The 20645-nt window shown below is 43.0% G+C and overlaps 1 protein-coding gene across 3 annotated transcripts in view; it reads left to right on the plus strand.

The window, feature by feature from the left end:
- GRIA3 (glutamate ionotropic receptor AMPA type subunit 3) overlaps nt 1–20645 on the plus strand; it is a 202981-nt gene that overhangs the window by 44686 nt on the left and 137650 nt on the right. For all 3 annotated transcript variants that reach the window (XM_083486398.1, XM_083486397.1, XM_083486399.1), the window contains exon 3: nt 5896–6135. In XM_083486398.1, the coding sequence (XP_083342524.1) occupies nt 5896–6135 (240 nt within the window). The remainder of the gene's footprint in view (nt 1–5895; nt 6136–20645) is intronic.

A 20645-nucleotide genomic window follows, 5' to 3' on the forward strand; every position in this document is an offset into this window, starting at 1 on the left:
CAAAGGAAAAAGGGGGAAAAAGAAATAAAAATTTAAATTGCCACCGACTGCTTGAGGACATTTTAAAGCACATATTGATCTAGGTCAATATTGTCTGCACTTTTTAGCAGCAGCTCTCCAGGGTCATGGGGGATGTATCCAGCCCTACTAGGAGATGCTTGGGTTTGAACCCAGGACCTGCAAGCCAGACTAGTGTTCTAGCACTGAGCCACAGCCCTTTGAAGCTGTTGAAGCCTTGTCTTGTCTGTTCTCTATGTGTTTCAGGATTAAGATCTGACAACAGGCTGAAGCTTCTGAGCCCTAGCCTAAATTAAGACCTGCAGTACTTTCTGCTCAAGCAGAAGGAGCTGTCCAAGGTGCTAGAGGTCTTTTTTTAAAAAAAATTAAAATGTTTTAGCTGGAGATGCCAAAGACTGAACAGGGAGCTTCTACATGCAAAGCATGCACTCTACCCCTGAGCAATGTCCCTTGACCATCAATTATCAGGCTGCATTCAAGCTAAAACAATAGACAAGCTATCAGACCTTAAGGAATGTTATTAAATGGCTGTAGCGTTTATATAGAAACTCCAACACTGCCTGTTCTGAGGTTATTTTAAAATGCTGCAACCTTTCCATTTTGATGATGCCCAAACACCTATTAATACTACAGCTAATTATATAATTAATTATAGTTAAAGTATTTCCCTGATTTTAAGGGGGGGGGGAGTGCCCCAAGTACCTGGAATATCCTAAGTCAGTGGATCCCATCAAAAAATTCCCTATGAAATGCTTGGAAATTGCTGAGGGTGTTCACAAAGCACTTAATGATTTTGCTCCCTGTTGTTTCAGAATTGCAGTGGTCTTTTTAAGCTCTCCTCCCCCCTCTTTCTTACTGCTTCCTCCATTCCCATGTATTGAATCTCCACTCCTTTCAAGTGCCTTGACAGCCTCTTTTAGCAGCTTGGGACTTTTGTCTTCTGAGGATGAGAAGGCAGAGCCTCTTCTCACCCTCCACTACCTCCACAGACCACCTGAAGCTCACTGGTGGTCTATAGGCCCACACTTTGGGAACCCCTGAGTTAAGTGAGCAAAATGAAGATACTGCTTTTAAAATGAGTGAGGTGTCCCTGAGTTATTTAAACCAGAGAGGATCTAGCAGAGGGAGGGAGTTTGGAGGGCTTTTGTTCAAATCTGGCAGGTTGCAGACTAAAGTGCCAATTTCATGCTTGAGTTTCTCTCTCTCCCCCCCCCCGCCCCTCCCAAAAAAACAACCCTTCTGCATAATGTTTAGCTTCCCAGGCAATCTGCTCAAATAAAGGCTGCATCATGGCTCAACGTCTACACAAATTTTGGCTTTGTGAACTGAGCTCAGAAATGAAGCAGCAAACAAATAGTGGGTCGCAAATGTAAGCACGTCTCTTTTTGTCCTGCACTTTATTGAAAATAGCTCTTGCTATTCTGTCGCAATCCCCACCCCCAGAGGCAGCATAGAATGAGGATTTCAAAAGCATCTCCCCCTCCAAAGAACCCAGACAAATGGTACAGCAACGTGTGGAGTCTTCTCAATTATGCAGCTATTAGTATTACAGGGAGGGGGAACCTGATGCCTTGTTGGACTTCAGCTCCCATCATCCTTGACCATTGGCCATGCTGGCTAGGGCTGCTGGGAGTTGGAGTCCCGTAACAGCTGGTGGGCTGTAGGTTTCCCACCCATGTCATTTTGCCTCCTTCTGTCTTACATAATGCCATTTCTAGGAATGGCGGAGTTGCCAACATACTGAAAAAAGTCTTCCCTGAATCCACATTTGATGCTCCATTGCTCTGCCACCCTTTTCTTAACCTTTCAGTTTTGAATAAGAAGGATGCTCGTAAAATGCCCCCCTCCTAGAGAAGAAAACAAGAACAAAAACAGAACTGCAGCAGCAGCAGCATACTCTTGCACCCAACAGAGGCTAGTCCATTAGGGTGAATGGGGCACTCAACCATCTCCCTGCTTTCTTTCTGACAAGTTCAAGGACTGTCAGCTTTCCACCTCCTTAGTCTCAGTGTCGTCGCTACAGAACTCATAAGGGAGGAGGATGGAGATGAAAAATTAGTCAGCTCAGCCTGCCAATGGCTCTACGTCCACCATTACATCCACCACTGTTTCCATCTGATGTCCAAAGAGCAAATGGTAGCAGCAAATGAATCTCTCTCTCTCTCTCTCTCTCTCTCTCTCTCTCTCTCTCTCTCTCTCTCTGGTATTCCACAGATAATGTTCTATCTCTGGTCATCACATACCTAAGCTCTTCAGGCTCTTGCACACTGGTAGAACACATAGCTTGCCATGGGGCATGATGCAGTCATAATTGCTGATCACTTACAATTGGTCAGTGGGATTCATTCCTGCATAAATGTATACAGGAGTGGAGACTTGCTGTGTCTTCCATGTTGAGGTGTAGACTGTAAGTCCCTCAGGACAGGGACCTGCTATCTTTTGTTGCTTTATTTTAATAGCACAATAAATGTATTGGTGGTGGTGGTTGAGTAAATGCACTGTCATACTTATTTATTATTAGCATGTTAACAACCGCTTTGGCCACACCTTCATGACCTCTTTGCCCTGCTGCCACATAGCCACTACCCCTTTAGATCCAAAGATCTAATGCTTTGCATTCAGAAGGTGGTAGGTTCCATCACTGGTTTCTGAGGTTAAAAGGAGCAGATAATGATAGGAGGTTTAGTGCTCCTTGAGGGTTCTGCATTGCGGTGTAGAATTCAGTTCCATCTACTTTGCAAGTCCATTTCTGCAAATGGCTAACCACAGCATAGAAACGGGGGGCAGAAAAATATCCATGTTAGATAACCAGCATGCAGATCATTAGAGAGTTGCTCTGTGTTTTGCTTCATGCAAGTGGAACTAAAGCATGCAAAATCGATGGGATCTGCAGGTACACTAGGGTTAAACAGTGGGATCAAATGCTGCCATGGTTATCCTACCCTAAAAATAGCCTTGTAAATGTGATGTCTTCAGTTTGTGCTGGGATGTTTTTAGAATTCCACCATATTCAGACAGAGAGAGAAGCCCACAAAGCCCATTGTTATAGTGCAGTTCTCCAGCCAGGCAATTTGTACCCCAAAAATGCCTATACTAGGGTAAAGCATGCATGAAAATGCATATGAATTAGGGAAACCTGCTTTGCAAAAAAAGAGTATATTAGGCAAAAGTGTTGCAAAAATATATATATTAGGAGAAATTCATATTGACATGCTGATAAATTTTCATAAGGATTTCAGAAACTGATGTTAAAATATGAAAGCCTAAATTTAAAACTTGAGAAGCTGAGTGAAGTCAAAACTGGCAGATTCACACATTCCTAGGCTCAGCCTATCTGGACCTATTCCTACTTCTTCCCATGTCATCCTTAGCAAATATTCCTCTCTGTTCCAGTACAAGCAACTGCAGCACAGAGGAGAGAGATCTTCTGTGCATTCTAAATAATGTACTGTCCTTCACTGCACTGTCAAAAGGACAATCCACTCTGCTGAGAAATTCCCTGTACTGGAAAGACTAAAATAAAATAAAAATGATTAGTGTCCTTAAAAAAAATAATCCTCTGAAATAAATATTACAGTGTTAAGTGAATAAAAATGGAAAGCATTTCCAAGGAGCAATAATTATTAAGGAGATGAGCCTGTTGAGGCCAGAATTTATTTAAAGAATATTTTATTGCTGTTTGCTCCATCACGACTTACCAAAACTGCTTATTTAATAACCTGTTTATGAGCTTCCCGTTCTGACCACATGTCAAATGGAGATGAAAAATGCATTGATGCTGTTGGGCAGCAGGGAGAGGGGAGGGAGGGTTTTACCTGAATTACATGGAAGCAGTAGGGAAGGGCAGCAGACAGAGAGTTGCTCCGCATTTTTCTTCATGCAAACAGCACTAAAGCATATGTAGAATTGATGGGAATTTTGTGTACAGTGCAAGGGAGAGATCAAATACCACAATGGTTATACTGCCTTAAAAATAGCCTTGTAAATATGCCGTCTTTAGTACCTGCTGGCTTTTCCCCATGTTCTTCACATTCTAAACTTAAAAGTCCATTTGCTTTTTATTTGCATGCATGCATTCTGATCAGCATCTAAGTAAGCCAGATGTGTTCCCTGCAGCAATCACAGTCTTCTATTTATACTTTATATTATAAAACAACCATCTGAGAGAATCCTCTTCCTTACAGTTTGGTATGTATGCGTGGTAGATGAGGCCCAAATATTGTTGCCAGATCTAAAGAGGTTTGCAGTGCAATCCCATGCAGGTCTACTTAGAGGTAATTCCTGTTGAGTTAAAAGGGACGTATCCCTAGGTAGGTAAGGTTGTCTGGCTAGTTGAAGTTGGCAGTTCCAAACATTTGAAGGCCACCAGATTCAGGAAGGCTATTGTGTAAGACTGCACCTTAAGGAGAGAAAGGGGCAAGGAACAGGGTAGGCAACTCAGGCAGAAGAACCACTCACCCACAGTGCCTCCATGGTTCAAGCTCAGCTTGCTTTTGCTCAGATCCATGGAGCTACCCAAGAGCTTCTTCCTACTTGGGTCCATTGTTAGAAGCAAGACTTTTACTCTGCTGTGCGTATTCAGAAACACCCCTCGTTGTAGAATTATAAGACCATCAACCATTTCTACAAATAATTTTTGAGTGCTTCAACTGTAAATTCTCAGGACCAAGCCTGGACTCTTGAGCATACATAACATGCATTCTTACCATTAAACTATTGCCATTGGATGACAAAGAGGCATGGGTTGCAAAAGTTGCAGATGATAGTGCTTACTCGCCTCCAACACATGAACACTTAAACGTTTTCCCCCACTCTATTTGCCCATGTTTATTTGTTTACAATGTTGAAAAATCCTCTTTCTTTCATGTATACTTTTAGCAAAAGATCTAACAGTTCTCTTCAATCTTGGAGAAGAACCAAATGAAGTATTCTATGTGCTTTTATATCTTCATTTCAGCTACTGAGGCTGCTCTTAACATTTTTATCTTCATTTAAAGTGTGTTCTTTATTTCTTCAGTGTGTCTGGTGGTGATCGACTCTTTATCCAAATGCACCTGCCCTTTTCTTAATATCCACATGCCCTTTTTGCTTTGTACTCATTCACAGTGTGTAACCACTCCAGAATAAAACCTCTTCTTACCAGTTTTATATTTTTGCATCTGTGTTTCATGAGGATGAGAAAAGATGTGTTTTAGTTTCTCTTTCCTAAGGTATTCTTTTGATTCTATGTCAATGAGCTATTGTGGATAATATTTTTTCCCTTCTAAAATTATTTTAGCAGACTTCAGAGATTCTAAATATTATGATTTGTGGAAATAATGAATGCTCTGGGATCTGGTACTTGGGAATGCAGCATCGTATATTTACTGCAAAGGTTGTAGTCTCTATCCCTTGCAATTATTCCTCCATGAATCTTGGGCAGTTAAATATATCATTACTAGGAAATGGTTGGTTTCCAAGTACAATGAAGATTATAGCTGTAAAGGGTGTTTCAGATGGCACAAAACAGATTTTCAAAAACAGATGCATAGAATGAGGTCTTCATAGATATCAAATGCTAAGGGCTCATAAGTTCCAATTGTATGTTTTGAAACATAAAATTGTGTTGTTGTTGTTTTGCTTTTTTAAGTGTAAAATTAGCAATAGAAGAATTCTAGTGACCCAAGTTTATGAGTCTCTCCATTCTAAATCTGGATTTTCTTCTTGGCCTGAAAGCAAAGCAAACAGCAATCATCTTTGCAACTTGCCTTGTTAGTGAAGATGATTGTGACTTGCTTGCTATATAAGCATCACTGAAACTTCTTCATGTTTCTCATGCACTGTCATCCATCCTTGCCCATCCCTGATTTGTAACAGCTTTGTTCTTTTGTCTCTTAGTCTGTTCGCAGTTTTCCAGGGGAGTGTATGCCATCTTTGGATTCTACGACCAGATGTCGATGAACACGCTGACGTCTTTCTGTGGGGCGCTGCACACATCTTTCATCACTCCCAGTTTCCCAACTGATGCTGATGTGCAATTTGTCATTCAAATGCGCCCAGCTCTGAAGGGAGCCATCTTGAGCCTCCTGACTTACTACAACTGGGAGAAGTTCGTGTACCTCTATGACACAGAAAGAGGTAAGACAATCCCTTTGCACTTTCCTCTTTCTACTCCTACACACAAGGTATTTTATCTAACAGAATTTGTACACTGCTTAATCATCATGATAGCTAAGCAGTTTCTTTCCTGGATCAGAGCTAGCATGGTATTATGTTGTACTAGGATTCATATCCAGGGTTTAAATTCCCACTTGGCCATGAAGCTCACTGGGCAACCTTGGGACAATCATTGGCTCTCAGTCTAACCTACCTCACAGATTTGTGTACCCCTGCATACCCCCAGAATAAAAGGCACTGGGTATACATAAAATAATAATAAAAATTAAATAAATAATTCTTACACACTTTGGCACAATTTGATTAGGCGAAAATTGTTTCACAAAATTTGGAGAAAACCTGGGTGATGTTCTGATCTATTGATTAGTCCAGGAGCTTGGTTTACTGAAAAGCATGGACCAAACAAAAACAAAAGCTACCCTCTATTCCTACTCTATACTGATTTAGAGTTCTGCTGCCTCTTTATATAAGGCCAAAGTGACAATTTGGGTACCACCATCAAGAAGCAAAGAGTTGAGTTTTGATAGAGTGAAGCTTTTCAGCTTTGGGGTTTCTTGTGGGCTTATAAAGTCTGTGCAAAGCTGATAAAAAAAGCCTTTGGCTGGGGGCTAAAATGACCTGCACATCACTCTTTTATCTTGGGGGGGTGCTGTATTCTACTCTGCACAGCAGTTTTATCATCCACGAGTCAGTGGTGGTAGGCGTGGCCAGAGGCAAAAGTTGTTGGAGCAGTAACAGTAAATTTTACTTTTGCAGAGTAGGCTAGTTTCTACCTGTAGTCACATGCCCTTCTATATCCATCATCCAGGCAAAAACATTTGAGGAGAATGCAAAGCAGGACTGGTGAGAGGTGTGTGGCCTGAGGAGTCACAAGACCACATTTTGCTCCGAGGCCTGAGATTTCCCATCCATGGTATAGGGTGGGGAGCAGGGAGGAATAACCCTTGCTTTGTATGCACTTTTAGCACAGTTTATGTTAAATTTTGGGACGCGGGTGGAGCTGTGGGTTAAACCACAGAGCCTAGGACTTGCCGATCAGAAGGTCGTGATTTGAATCCCCATGATGGGATGAGCTCCTGTTGCTCGATCCCTGCTCCTGCCCACCTAGCAGTTCGAAAGCACATCAAAGTGCAAGTAGATAAATAGGTATCGCTCCAGCGGGAAGGTAAACGGCATTTCTGTGTGCTGCTTTGGTTCAACAGAAGCAGCTTAGTCATGCTGGCCACATGACCTGGAAGCTGTACGCCGGCTCCTTCGGCCAATAAAGCGAGATGAGCGCCACAGCCCCAGAATCGGTCATGACTGGACCTAATGGTCAGGAGTCCCTTTACCTTTATGTTAAATTTAGCAAAGCTCTTGAGGAACTAAAAGACATCTCAAAGCCAGGTTCTGTAAAACAAATTGCTGAGATATACACTCATACAAATATAAAGTTCACTGCAGTGCTTTTTCCCAACCTTTTGCTAAAAATGAGGTGCTAGTACTCATATCTTGATAACAATGATTGAAAGAAAGACAAGGGTACAGTATACCACTGGGCACCATCACACACAAAAAATATACTGCTCTTATCTAATCCAAGACAGTATGGCGAGCTCCAAAATTAGTTGCTGCTTGGAAACCGCAGGCTAGGTATTCAAATAGCTTTGACTACCCACAGATTTCAGATAGGGGAAAAACTGGCTTGGAGCTCCTCCGCTTTTTCTTTTAGCTGGGGAAGAGAACTTGGTCTGATTTTGTAAATATCTATAAAAATATAATTGCCTTACAGTTTCACCAAAAAAAGCGAAGACAGTTTGTGTTTTGGGCAGATACAACCGCAGTCAGAACATCTGTTTCATCTTTTTTGTGCTGTTAATGCCCTGTGAGGATATCTTTCCCAGACTAAGAAATTAAAGAAGTGTTGTAATTACTGCCCGAGGTCTTTAAATCCATAAAATGTAATAGAGATGCTTAGGCCCCAATACACACACACACACATTCATATGCACAGCTCAGTTGCTAGCAGTTGTTTGGGAAGCGTGCCCTGATTCACTTTGTAATATAGGCCTATCAGCACATCCTCATGCACAGGTGGGTGGCAGTGGACATGGCTCACAGGTAATGCACATGCTTTCTATGCAAATGGTTCCAGGTTCAACCTCCAGGAAAACATCTGTTAAAAGGTTTAGGTGGTAGGTGATGGGAAAAGCCTCTGCCTTAGACTCAGAAGAATCACTGTCACAGTACACAAAACTGGACTAGATATGATATAAGACAACTTCCTATTTTCCTAGTGGTGTGTATTTTAATTGACCTGTAGCTGTAGACCTGTAGACTGACTACAGCAGAGAGTGTGCTGTCATCTAAAACTGTACTCTCTGAGTCAAGGAAGGCAGAAATCTTGCTCCACCTAAACTTTGCTCTGCTACTAGGGTATGCCAGTGGCAGAACAGAGGGAGCTACGTACAGTCTTGCTCCATGGTTGATGAATGACCAACGGATGCCACAATGGACCCCCCAACCCATGCAAACCTCTTTGTCTCTACCATGTCCCACCTTGAAAATGCCCTTGCACAGTGTAACTTTTGCAGAAGGTCCATAGCACATGTTCTGCATGCAGAAAGTCCCAGTTGTGACCACTGGTATCTAGGGTTGCCAACTTTGGTCGGGCAAAAAAGGGAAAGATCAGGCAAAATAAAGGACAGATTAGGGGGGGACTGGGGGGAGAGGCACACACATTCTCATGACACCCAATTCCTGCCTCCCGGCTTCCTCACCAGCCTGGTCCCGCTCTTCCCCTCGACTCATGTAGACGGACAGGGTCCAAGGGTAGATAGCCAGCTCCGATAGGCAATTTGAGCTGCAGCTCCTAACTCTCTCCTTTGCTGGCATTGGAAGATACTCGAGTGGGAAGGAGGAGGAGGGATGAGGGAGGAGAAGTCAGGTCAGGGTGGTGGAAGGGGCCAAGCAGTGGCAGACCCACACCATGCTAGACCAATGGGCAGCAGCTGGCTGAGGAGGAGAACCAGTGAGAGGGAAGGAAGGAGGGAAGGAGGGGGAGGAGGTCACTCCTTACCCCTTCTCTCTTGTGCTGCACCAGGCTCCTCATCAGCTGCACCAACAGTGATGCAACTGCCATTTTGGGCCAGCCAAGCTCAAATATAGGGGGGAAAGACACCCCATTTTAAGTCCAAATGGGACAGGGGACACTTTTGTTAAAAAGCATGGTGATCCCATTTTTCTAGGGACAAGGTGGCAACCCTACTGGTATCCCCAGTTACAAGGTTCAGGTAATGGGCAATGTCTCTGCTAGAGACTCCAGCATGGTATGGTAAGTCAAGAATAGATGGTGCTAAGTTAAATGGAGATATAGTTTGTACTGGTATAAAGGCTTCTGTGTTCCACACATTCAAATGTGCATTGCAGCATAGATGTATCTCTGGTTCTGGTACCTAGGTCCTTCTGCTAGTGATGCCTAGGATAATGTCTCCATGAAATCTCAAAGCCTGTAGAATCCGCCAGGCATGGTATGAGAGAGGTGTCAGCTCAGGTCTTTCCGATGAGCAATCTAAACTGGCCCACCCAGAACTCTTGGCTCCCCATGAGAGATTTGAGAACACAGAGGGCGCAATCTAAGGCTGCTCAAGTCCTAGAACTGAAGAACACCAGCTTGGTAGAGGTTTGTTCTAAGACCATGTGGAAGTCAGTAGAATTTCCAAGGGTTTTTTGTTTTGGTTTGTTTTGGGGTTGTTGTTGTTGTGTTTTTTTTAACTTTCCATCTACTTTTATTGTTTCTGGGGGAAACCAGAGCAAGCTGGAGTTGCAGGACAAGTGCATTACCTTTTGGAGCTGGAGACCCTAAATCCCATCTTCTTGAGAGTTGTAATTGTATTTGACAGCATCTGAAACATTTGGCAGTTTGGGTAGCCTGCCTAATCTATTGTGATGGGTCTTCAAATAAGGGAGCATCGCAAGAGCCTCCCCAGTAATTGTGGTGAGTGATTGCTTGTATCAGATGGTTCAGTAAAAGACCTCATATACGTCACTGCCAAAATCCCACTGAAAATTGGGGAGGGCGGGCAAGGAGAGGAATCTGGAACTGTCATACTTTTTAATAATTTGTTCTGTCAAATCTTTGCTTGCTCGGGGCACTACTGGGAGACGGTACTGAGCAATTTTCTGTCGGTTCTTGAAATACATTATCATTTAAATACAATCTCTCTCTCAGTGTGTAAACATTATTAGCTTACTAGGCTGTTGTTAGAATGGGGTGATCGGTGAGAAATCGCAGGCTGTTGAGCTGTTTCCTCCTTGGCTTGACTATTGAGTTGCTGGGAAAGACAGATAGAAAGCATTAAACTCTGGATTTACCAGTGGAATGGCAAGTAGCATATTACAGGTGTTTGCAAAATAAGAATGTGTCTTTGTAGAGGGGTATATTATATTGTAAGCTCCTTGGAAGGCAGGGACTTATTTTGCTCATGTTCTGTAAAGAGCTCCAGCACTGTGATCTATGTCCTTAACACTGTGTCACACTTTGGGGTGATCAAAATTCGAAACACAGGATGCAAACTTGATTTCAGCATGGCTAGGATCACTAAGGATGAAGAGCAAGCTTAAATAGTCTGCTGTAACTGAGTCCATAGGATATACCCAGGTTTAGTTGTACCTAGAGTGGATCCACTGGAGATACTGCTACTTAAAACTGAGTTATGGTTTCAGTGGGACTACTCTAAGCATTATAAGGTCTCTCACTACAACCCTTTATTTTCTCCCTTTAATGAATATTGAATATATATATATATATATATATATATATATATATATATATATGCTTTCGTAGATTTTCACGGGTACAGGAATGCAGGTTTTGGTGTCTTCGGGTGTCTTCCCGTGTAAGAGTTGGGGTGTCTAGGCGACGTTTCGACGAGGTCTCACTCGTCATCTTCAGGCTGGTGCTTTCGGCTTCTTGTTACTGGAACAGAGCAGGATCTCAGTGTTTGAGTTCCTATAAATACTGTTGAGGGGGTGTGGTGTATAGCCTCCAACGTTCTGGGCAGAGAGGAAGTTCCCAGGTTAGTGTGCCTTTTCTTCTTTTGTTCCTTAATTACTTGAGGGATATCTTGAGTGATTTCTTGAGTGATATTCTGAGTACCACTTAGGTGGGTCATTAGGTGTGGATTAGTTGCTAAAGCTTTCGTGTCTTGACCTCTTGAGCTTGTGAAGAGTTTTTCTGAGAAGATGGCTGTACTGCACTTAGTTGTGCTCTGGCTTGGCTTCGTGTATAGGGGCGAGCTGTGGTTTTGTGCCCTGTGCCAGCCAGATCTGTGTAGGTATTGCAGGGGGGTGCAGCATCCGGAGGTGCCACTATGGTTTGGCTACTGGATGGTGTCTGTAATTTATCTGTGGAGAGGGTCTGGGTTTGGGTCTGGTGTGGTTGATTGGTGATGGCGTTCTGTGTGCCTCTGGTTCTGGTGTCGGTTTTTGTGGGGAGGGCTAATTTCCAGATGTCTGGCAGGCGGGACGTGTCGTCACGCTTGTTCATGTTGTGAGGGTGTTTCTCTATCTCGATGGCTTCCATGATTATTCTCTTGTGGTGATGTTCCATGTTAAAGAGCAATTTGGAATCTGCAAAATTAATTTCGTGTCCTGTTTCTTTCATGTGTTGGAAAAGAGAGGAAGTTTTTTCTTCTTTTTTGACGGCATTCTTGTGTTCTGCGATACGTGCATTTATTCGTCTGTTTGTTTGTCCAATGTACGTGGCTGGGCAGACTTTGCAGGGTATTTCATAGACCCCTTGGTTTTCCAACTGGATTTTATCTTTGGGGTTTCTGAGGATATTGGCTATTTTTTGGTTGGTGCAAAAGGCTGTTTTGACACACCATCTACCGGAAAAAAACACACACCAACCGCTACTTACATGCACAATCACACCACCACCCTGCACAAATAAACTCCGTAGCCAAGACTCTCATCTCCAGAACCAAACGCCTGGCTGACAAAGACCACTTGACAACTGAGTTACAGAATCTCTCAAATGTGTTAATCGCCAATGGATACCAGCAAAACAGGGTTACGAAGCTAATCCAAAAAGAAACACCCCCCAAAAACCAAGACACAGAAGAAAACAATGGCATGGCCCTCCTTCCTTATATCAAGGGCACTACAGATAAAATTAGCAAAATCCTCCATAAACACAATATCAAAACAGCCTTTTGCACCAACCAAAAAATAGCCAATATCCTCAGAAACCCCAAAGATAAAATCCAGTTGGAAAACCAAGGGGTCTATGAAATACCCTGCAAAGTCTGCCCAGCCACGTACATTGGACAAACAAACAGACGAATAAATGCACGTATCGCAGAACACAAGAATGCCGTCAAAAAAGAAGAAAAAACTTCCTCTCTTTTCCAACACATGAAAGAAACAGGACACGAAATTAATTTTGCAGATTCCAAATTGCTCTTTAACATGGAACATCACCACAAGAGAATAATCATGGAAGCCATCGAGATAGAGAAACACCCTCACAACATGAACAAGCGTGACGACACGTCCCGCCTGCCAGACATCTGGAAATTAGCCCTCCCCACAAAAACCGACACCAGAACCAGAGGCACACAGAACGCCATCACCAATCAACCACACCAGACCCAAACCCAGACCCTCTCCACAGATAAATTACAGACACCATCCAGTAGCCAAACCATAGTGGCACCTCCGGATGCTGCACCCCCCTGCAATCCCTACACAGATCTGGCTGGCACAGGGCACAAAACCACAGCTCGCCCCTATACACGAAGCCAAGCCAGAGCACAACTAAGTGCAGTACAGCCATCTTCTCAGAAAAACTCTTCACAAGCTCAAGAGGTCAAGACACGAAAGCTTTAGCAACTAATCCACACTTAATGACCCACCTAAGTGGTACTCAGAATATCACTCAAGATATCACTCAAGATATCCCTCAAGTAATTAAGGAACAAAAGAAGAAAAGGCACACTAACCTGGGAACTTCCTCTCTGCCCAGAACGTTGGAGGCTATACACCACACCCCCTCAACAGTATTTATAGGAACTCAAACACTGAGATCCTGCTCTGTTCCAGTAACAAGAAGCCGAAAGCACCAGCCTGAAGATGACGAGTGAGACCTCGTCGAAACGTCGCCTAGACACCCCAACTCTTACACGGGAAGACACCCGAAGACACCAAAACCTGCATATATATATATATATATATATATATATATATATATATATATATATATATATAATGGGTGGGGGGGAACATAGTGTTGCCTTAAGAAGACAAAAAGATATCTGCTTGGGCAATAGCCTTCCCCTGCATTTGCTCTGTATCTGCTGCCCTGCAGGACATCTTCAAAATAAGATAAGGTTAAGGAGTAAGTCCTATACAAATCTTGAATAGAATCCCTAAGATGGAGGCACCTTGTATACCTCCTTCTACCAACTCCTGCCGCCCAGCTGATGTAAAACATTTTGCTCTGCTTTCCTTTGGACCACATCAGCGGGTCCAACGTGTCAGCAAGGGTCTTAATGTCTGGGCAACCCAGGGCCTCCATGCACACTGCCCAAGCTTGCACCCCAGGGAGGTCACTTCAGTGCTGTTAACACAGTATTTGCTCTCCAGCAACAGGTATTCAATGGAATATTTCAGGTATTGGGAATGTTACACTCCAGCCTCTATATCTGGTCCTGCCTGGAAAGGAATGCAGTCCTCAGACTGGAAAAGTGTTACCTGCTTCAGGTATATCGGCATCGAAGATGGAGGTTCCACTTGATCATGATGACTAAATGCTGTTGTATGCAGAAGGCTCCAGGTTTCCACCTAAAGTAGCAGCAAGTGATGGGAAAGGCTTCTGCCTAAGACCCTAAGGAGTTCTTGCTACTGAGTGTGAGAGTCCTTCATTTGAAGGGTTGTTCAGTCCTACTCCAGTTTAAAGTTAAAGAGCCCTAAGAAGGGTGAATAAGTGCCTTGAACTTATGCGTCAGCAATTAACACCTGGGCAATAGCCTAAGCTGGCAGACAGGATGCTTAGCTATAGTGGGAAAGACTGTCACATTCTGTTTAAGCTCTTTCTGTAATGGCACCAAGACATTCAGCATGGAATGTAGCACTAAGGAGATAGTTCCCACAGAGAAAGCATTTTCTCTCTCTGATCTGGGAAATCCCCAAACACTGCAGAGCAAATCTGGGGGATGTGTGGGGAGAACCCCACTGTACCAATGAGAGTCCTTTCACTGGTTTCTGCAAGCGGAATAAGGTAGTTTAATCTGGTCCATAAATTAGCACACACACACACAGATAAATGAAAATATGGCTCCTTTTTTCTGGCAATGATTTGGGACCACCTACATATCAGAGTAGATAATTCTGGTCTAGATGGGCAGATACTCTCTTCTAAGACAGCTTCTCATATGTGAAGAGCAAGCTGTGAAGAACTACATGCAAAAACCCATGCTTCAGTATAGTATCTGATTTGCATGCAGAAGGTCTTAGGTTCAATTCCCAGTATCTCAGGTAGGACTGGGAAAGTCCTCTGTCTGAAGTTCTGGAGAACCACCACCAGTCAGTGCCATAGCTGTCAGCATTTCTCTTTTTTTAAGGGAAATTCCCTTATTCCAAATAGGATTCCTCACAAGAAAAGGGGAAAGTTGACAGCTATGGTCAGTGCACATAATACTGAGATAGATGGATCAAAACTCAGACTTAGTATAAGATAGCTACCTATGCTCCTATTCAAATGAGAGTAACAGTCAGCTGAGAATAAATAAAGATGCAATAATATTATCCACACTATCTTTACATATTCTCATCTAAACAGGTAGAGAATCAGACCTTAAAGGCCTAATCTTGACTCTACAAGCTAAGAGGGTGGGAGGAATTTAAGTCAGCAATTATTGTTTTCTTACTTCATTGCTAAGTAGACCACAGGGTAAAACACCATGGTGGGAAATCTATTAATTTGATGTACAGAGGAGCCATGTTGAGAGTCAATAACAAAATGAATGGTTTTTTTCATGGTTCTTGGGGGGCTACTAAGTTGGTATTTATCCTAAACAATGATGGGGAGTTTGTGCTGCTTTCATAATCATACCTCTTTCACAAATAAGAGGCAAAACTTCCTAGACTTATAGCCAAATAATTTATTACCATCATGCAATGGAAGACCATCCATGGAGGCAAGGAGATGTCATACGTTGAAAAAATATTTCCTGAAGATATAAAGCAGGTATTTCACCACCACTTTTAACAAGTCTTGTGTTTAGTTTTGGTGAGTTTTAGTAATATGCATGCATTTATTTATTTTCCATTATGTAAACATCACAACAAATAAATAAAATAAAAATACAACAAATAAAAACCAGATAAAACAGTTCTCAAAAGAACTCAACCATCTAGGCGAGCCTATAAGCCACTGAGCAGAACGTGTGGTCCTACTTTGCTAGTCATGGATTCTCCCAAAGGATCCTGGGAACTGTAGTTTGTTAAGAGTGCTGAGAGTTCAGAAAAGACTCCTATTCCACTCTCAGAGGTGCAGTTTCCATGGTGGTTTAACAATCAATCCCTCTACCCAAGGAACGCTGGGAATTTAGCTCTGTAAGGGAAATAGGGGCCTCCTAACAAATAGCAGGTGAGACGGGGGTGGCGCTGTGGGTTAAACCACAGTGCCTAGGACCGATCAGAAGGTCGGCAGTTCGAATACCCACGACGGGGTGAGCTTCCATTGCTCGGTCCCTGCTCCTGCCAACCTAGCAGTTCGAAAGCACGTCAAAGTGCAAGTAGATAAATAGGTACCACTCCAGCGGGAAGGTAAACAGCATTTCCGTGTGCTGCTCTGGTTTGCCAGAAGCAGCTTTGTCATGCTGGCCACATGGCCCGGAAGCTGTATGCCAGCTCCATTGGCCAATAAAGCGAGATGAGCGCTGCAACCCCAGAGTCGGTCACGACTGGACCTAATGGTCAGGGGTCCCTTTACCTTACCTAACAAATAGCAGAACCCTTAACAAACTCAAGTTCCTAGGATTCTTTGGGAGGAGTCATGACTCTTTGAAGTGGTATAATGTTACTGCCTTAACTGTGTAGTGCAGATAGGACCTTCATCAGGTGGTTCACAGACTCTGGAGGCCTCGCCTACTTCATCCTTCTAAGACCTCCCAAGCACATTTTGAGCATGAGACAAGCATTGTGTGTTATGAGATAGGAGATACGGGCAGAGCTCTTCAGCTTAGCACAGAAAAACGGGGATGGGCTATGAACAAAAGATAAAATTTAGAAACAATATCTAAAATTCTCCAAAGCTTCTCATGCACTGATCAATATCACCAAGATTAATAAGGAAAGCAAACAGAATTATTTAGGGCATAAAGAGAGGCAGCACTGAATGCAAGATCTGCATGGAAGGCAATTCCAGTGCGCGGCCATTTGAGAGTTGCAGACATGCCATGTGTATAAGCAGGCGCTTGTTTTAATACATCCTATTTAAATATTAACCAGATCATAAATATGCATGCTTGAGCTACTCTCACAGAACAGGATAAAGCATGTTTAATGTTCATGTTATGTGTAGATATGTAAATAATTTAAGGGAAAGATACTTTGTTCACTGAATTTTTGGAATGCATCTGTGGACCAATTCTAGCAATAAACATGCATGCAGATGAAATGATGGTTCCCCTCACCCTCCTCTACTTGGTCCCACCCCTGACCTCAACCTCCACCATCAGCACTATTTAGGGATATTTTTTATGTCCCTATAGTAAATATATAACCCCTTTTCTCTCCATTTCTCTCTTTGATTTATTTTATCACCAACTCTCAAGTGTGTGTGTGTGTGTGTGTGTGTGTGTGTGTGTAATATATTATCATTCTGACTTTCTTGTGGACAATGTAATTCATTCATTCATATATATATATATATATATATATATATATATATATATATATATTCACTATGTCAAATATACAGTGGTACCTCTGGTTGAGAACAGGATCCGTTCCGGAGCCCCGTTCGCAACCTGAAAAGAATGCAACCCGAGTCTGTGCGTCTGCACATGGGTGGATCGCGATTCGCCGCATCTGCACAAGCGCACAATGTCATTTTGCGTGTCTGCACATGCACGAGTGGCGAAACCTAGAAGTAACCCTTTCCGGTTACCGTTGCTTGGTCCCTGCTTCTGCCAACCTAGCAGTTCGAAAGCACATCAAAGTGCAAGTAGATAAATAGGTACCGCTCCGGCAGGAAGGTAAACGGCGTTTCCGTGCGCTGCTCTGGTTTGCCAGAAGTGGCTTAGTCATGCTGGCCACATGACCCGGAAGCTGTACACCGGCTCCTTTGGCCAATAAAGCAAGATGAGTGCCGCGACCCCAGAGTCGGTCACGACTGGACCTAATGGTCATGGGTCCCTTTACCTTTAGACACACACACACACACACACACACACACAGTCTAATAGATATAAATGGTAGAACTTACCTTTCACATGATCTGACTCCTCTCCCACAATACCCGTTTTTGTTTTTTGTTGCCATCTGCAAAAGACATGTTTATGTCAATTCATGTTTCACTTTATGTGCATGTTTATGTTATTATTTTCTTACATTATCTGTACATAGTACTTAATTGAAAACATCAGCAAACAAAAAAATACACACACACAAACATAAAACACAAAATCATCAACATTGGAAAAATAACAGGTTCACATGGGGGATAGCACCCAAATAAGGCTCTTGCCTCCAGGAGTGATTGGTCAGTTCTATACAGGAAGGTGAGCAAAATGAAGGCCACCTCCCCTTGTTTTCCTTCCATTAGTGGATGTTCCACTGATTATCCCAGAACATGGAGGTTCTGTTTATTGACTACTGCACTATGGTTATTGGCCATTGCTGGACGTACCATTGATTGGGTTGTCACAAGGATGGTCACACATTGGGTGAGTGAGTCAAACTACAAATGCACAAAACACTGAGGAGTTGATGGAGCTGAGGGGGAAGGAGTGAATTAATAATCTAGAACATGCCTTTTCTGTAAGACACAGTATTCAGGCCAAGCTGCAGGCTGCATGTGATTGGGTGCACAGGAGAATCAGTAGATTTGTGCAACAAAGGGGTGGATGCCACACATTAAAGGGGAACCTGAAATTTATGAGAATACTAGAAGAGGGGTAAGGAAGACTTTTCAGCCCAAGGGTCTTTCTGAGCAGCTTTTTGAGGGCCATATGTCAGTGGGGGCAGATATGAAAAAGGGAAACACAACAAATGCAAAATTCACCGTTGTCACATAACTCTCCATTTGGCTCACTCAGTCATCTTCCCCCAACCATGCCTATCTGCCCACCTGTTCTCATAAGTGATGTCAGGTAGACAGAACTGGAAATTGCATCTGGAAAATCAGGTTTGAACTCTCCACATATCAGCGGATGGGCAGAGAAGTTCATTCCTGCTTGGTTAGGGTTCACAAGTTTCTTCTCCACAGGGAACCTGCTGGTACACCTGAATCCTGCAGAAACCAGGATCAAACTCCCTGTATGTCAGCTGATATGTGAGGAGTTCAATCCTGCTTGGTCACTATTTCTCCCTATCTACACAGGTCAATTTTAACAAGTGGGCAGGGCCACTCACCTCGTGTCATTATGATTTCAGATGATTGGCTGGTGGTCCCACCTACCTGTCCATTTTGGCCCACATGTTGGGGAGATAAATGTCTGTCCCACTGGGCCAAAAATGTTTCCATACCTGACTATACAGAAGTATGCGCACCCCTCTCTCCCTCTCTCTCCAGACACTCAAAAGGCATCCGCTGAGTTCAAGGGCAAATTCTAAGCAGGCAAAAACACTCATGCAAGGCCAGTGAGGGAGATGATCTGAAAAAAGTTCCAAGGAGTAGATAGAGAAGCTCGGGGGGGGGGCCTCATTTGTCCCCTAGGCCCCCTACCACTTCAGAAGACTCCCTCCCCTGAGTTTGAAAAATTCTGGAACATCACTGAGCTCCACTCCACTTCTCATTCTCTGCTGAGGCCTCAGGGAAGACATATTTCAAGGCCTCTGTGCGACTGCCATTCATAACTGCTGTAAAATAGGCCGAGGTCCCCATGAAACTGTTCTCAAGTTCCTCCTATTCTTCCCTCATTAAAAAAATAACAGTGCGGAGATGAATTCTTACGGCTGCTGTGTATAAACATTTCCGCAGCTTCTCCTTTTCATATATCAAGGTGAAGGAAGAGCAGATAAAACTGCAGGTGCTTCATTTAGTATTGCCAAGTGTAAGACTTGCTACAGTAAAGATGGAACAGACAGGGGCTGATTAATTCTGCCATTCTTTCTATTATTTAGATGCCTAGAGCAATATATTGCATCCGAAATGCACATCTGACATTAATCATGGCGGAAGCCCCAGTTGACTTCCATAGAGCTACTCATCTGCTTAAATTTTACGAGAAGGATTGATCCCCTTTACCACGCTCTCCAATGAAATATTTGGTGTTGCAGCATTAGACAAATTACTTGTGAGGTCTAATCCAGCTTGCCAGTAGTGTGCTGGCCATTTCCTGCCTCCTGCTCTCAAATTATAGAAGTGGGGTTCTGCAACAAAATGTTGCAGACCTTTAGTCCATCAAGCTCTGTACTGTCTACACGGGATGGCAGTGTGTCTCTAGGGTTTCAGACAGGGGACATTCCTGACCCAACCTGGATATTCCAGGAATTGAACTTGTGACCTTCTGCATGCTAGGCAGATGCTGTACCACTGGGCTATATAGCCTTCCTGGCTTCTGTTGAGAGTTCAAATCACTCCATTTTCTTACCAGCACCCAAACCTTCACTCAGCATTCTGTGCTCACTGTGGCTGCTCAGTCCTCATTTTGGTTCCCCCTCCCTGTCTTTGTGTGCGCACAAATGTAAATTCTTGCATTTCATTTATTTTTATGGGCAACTCCCATTTATTTACTGAATTTCTATTCTACCCCTTCCTCCAAATTCTGCAAAGCAATGCAAACATTGTGGTCGTCTTCTTTTTTAAGCATTTTAAAGCATCAGATAAATGTGTTAATTGTACAGGCAGCAAGTTTTTGCTCTATGCTGCGGATACACTTCTTTACCTTGGCCCTTGGCAATTAAGGTATTTTGCTTTGCAAGTCCAACCTTATTTGCTGAATATAAATTGTTTTGTCCCACATGGAATGGTTTTATGTGTTTTCTAATTGTTATGATTTTAGCTGTTTTTATAACTGCATTTTCTGTGAGATGGGTGAGTGAGAAAACTTATAAACAAATAGTAAGCCCAACCAAATTACATACTAATTATAATTAGCTGTATATACACAATTTGTTAATTTTTTTTGCACATTGACTGTTAAAACGTTTTTTAAAAAAGAAGCAACAACGCCAATTTTTTTTTCAGTGCAGAAAACACACATTCCTTCCCTAAGGACATTTAACCACAGCTTCTCAGTGTGAACCAGGAAATTGTT

Source organism: Podarcis liolepis (genome assembly GCF_965112155.1).
Source record: "Podarcis liolepis genome assembly, chromosome: Z".
Taxonomy (NCBI): Eukaryota; Metazoa; Chordata; class Lepidosauria; order Squamata; family Lacertidae; genus Podarcis; species Podarcis liolepis.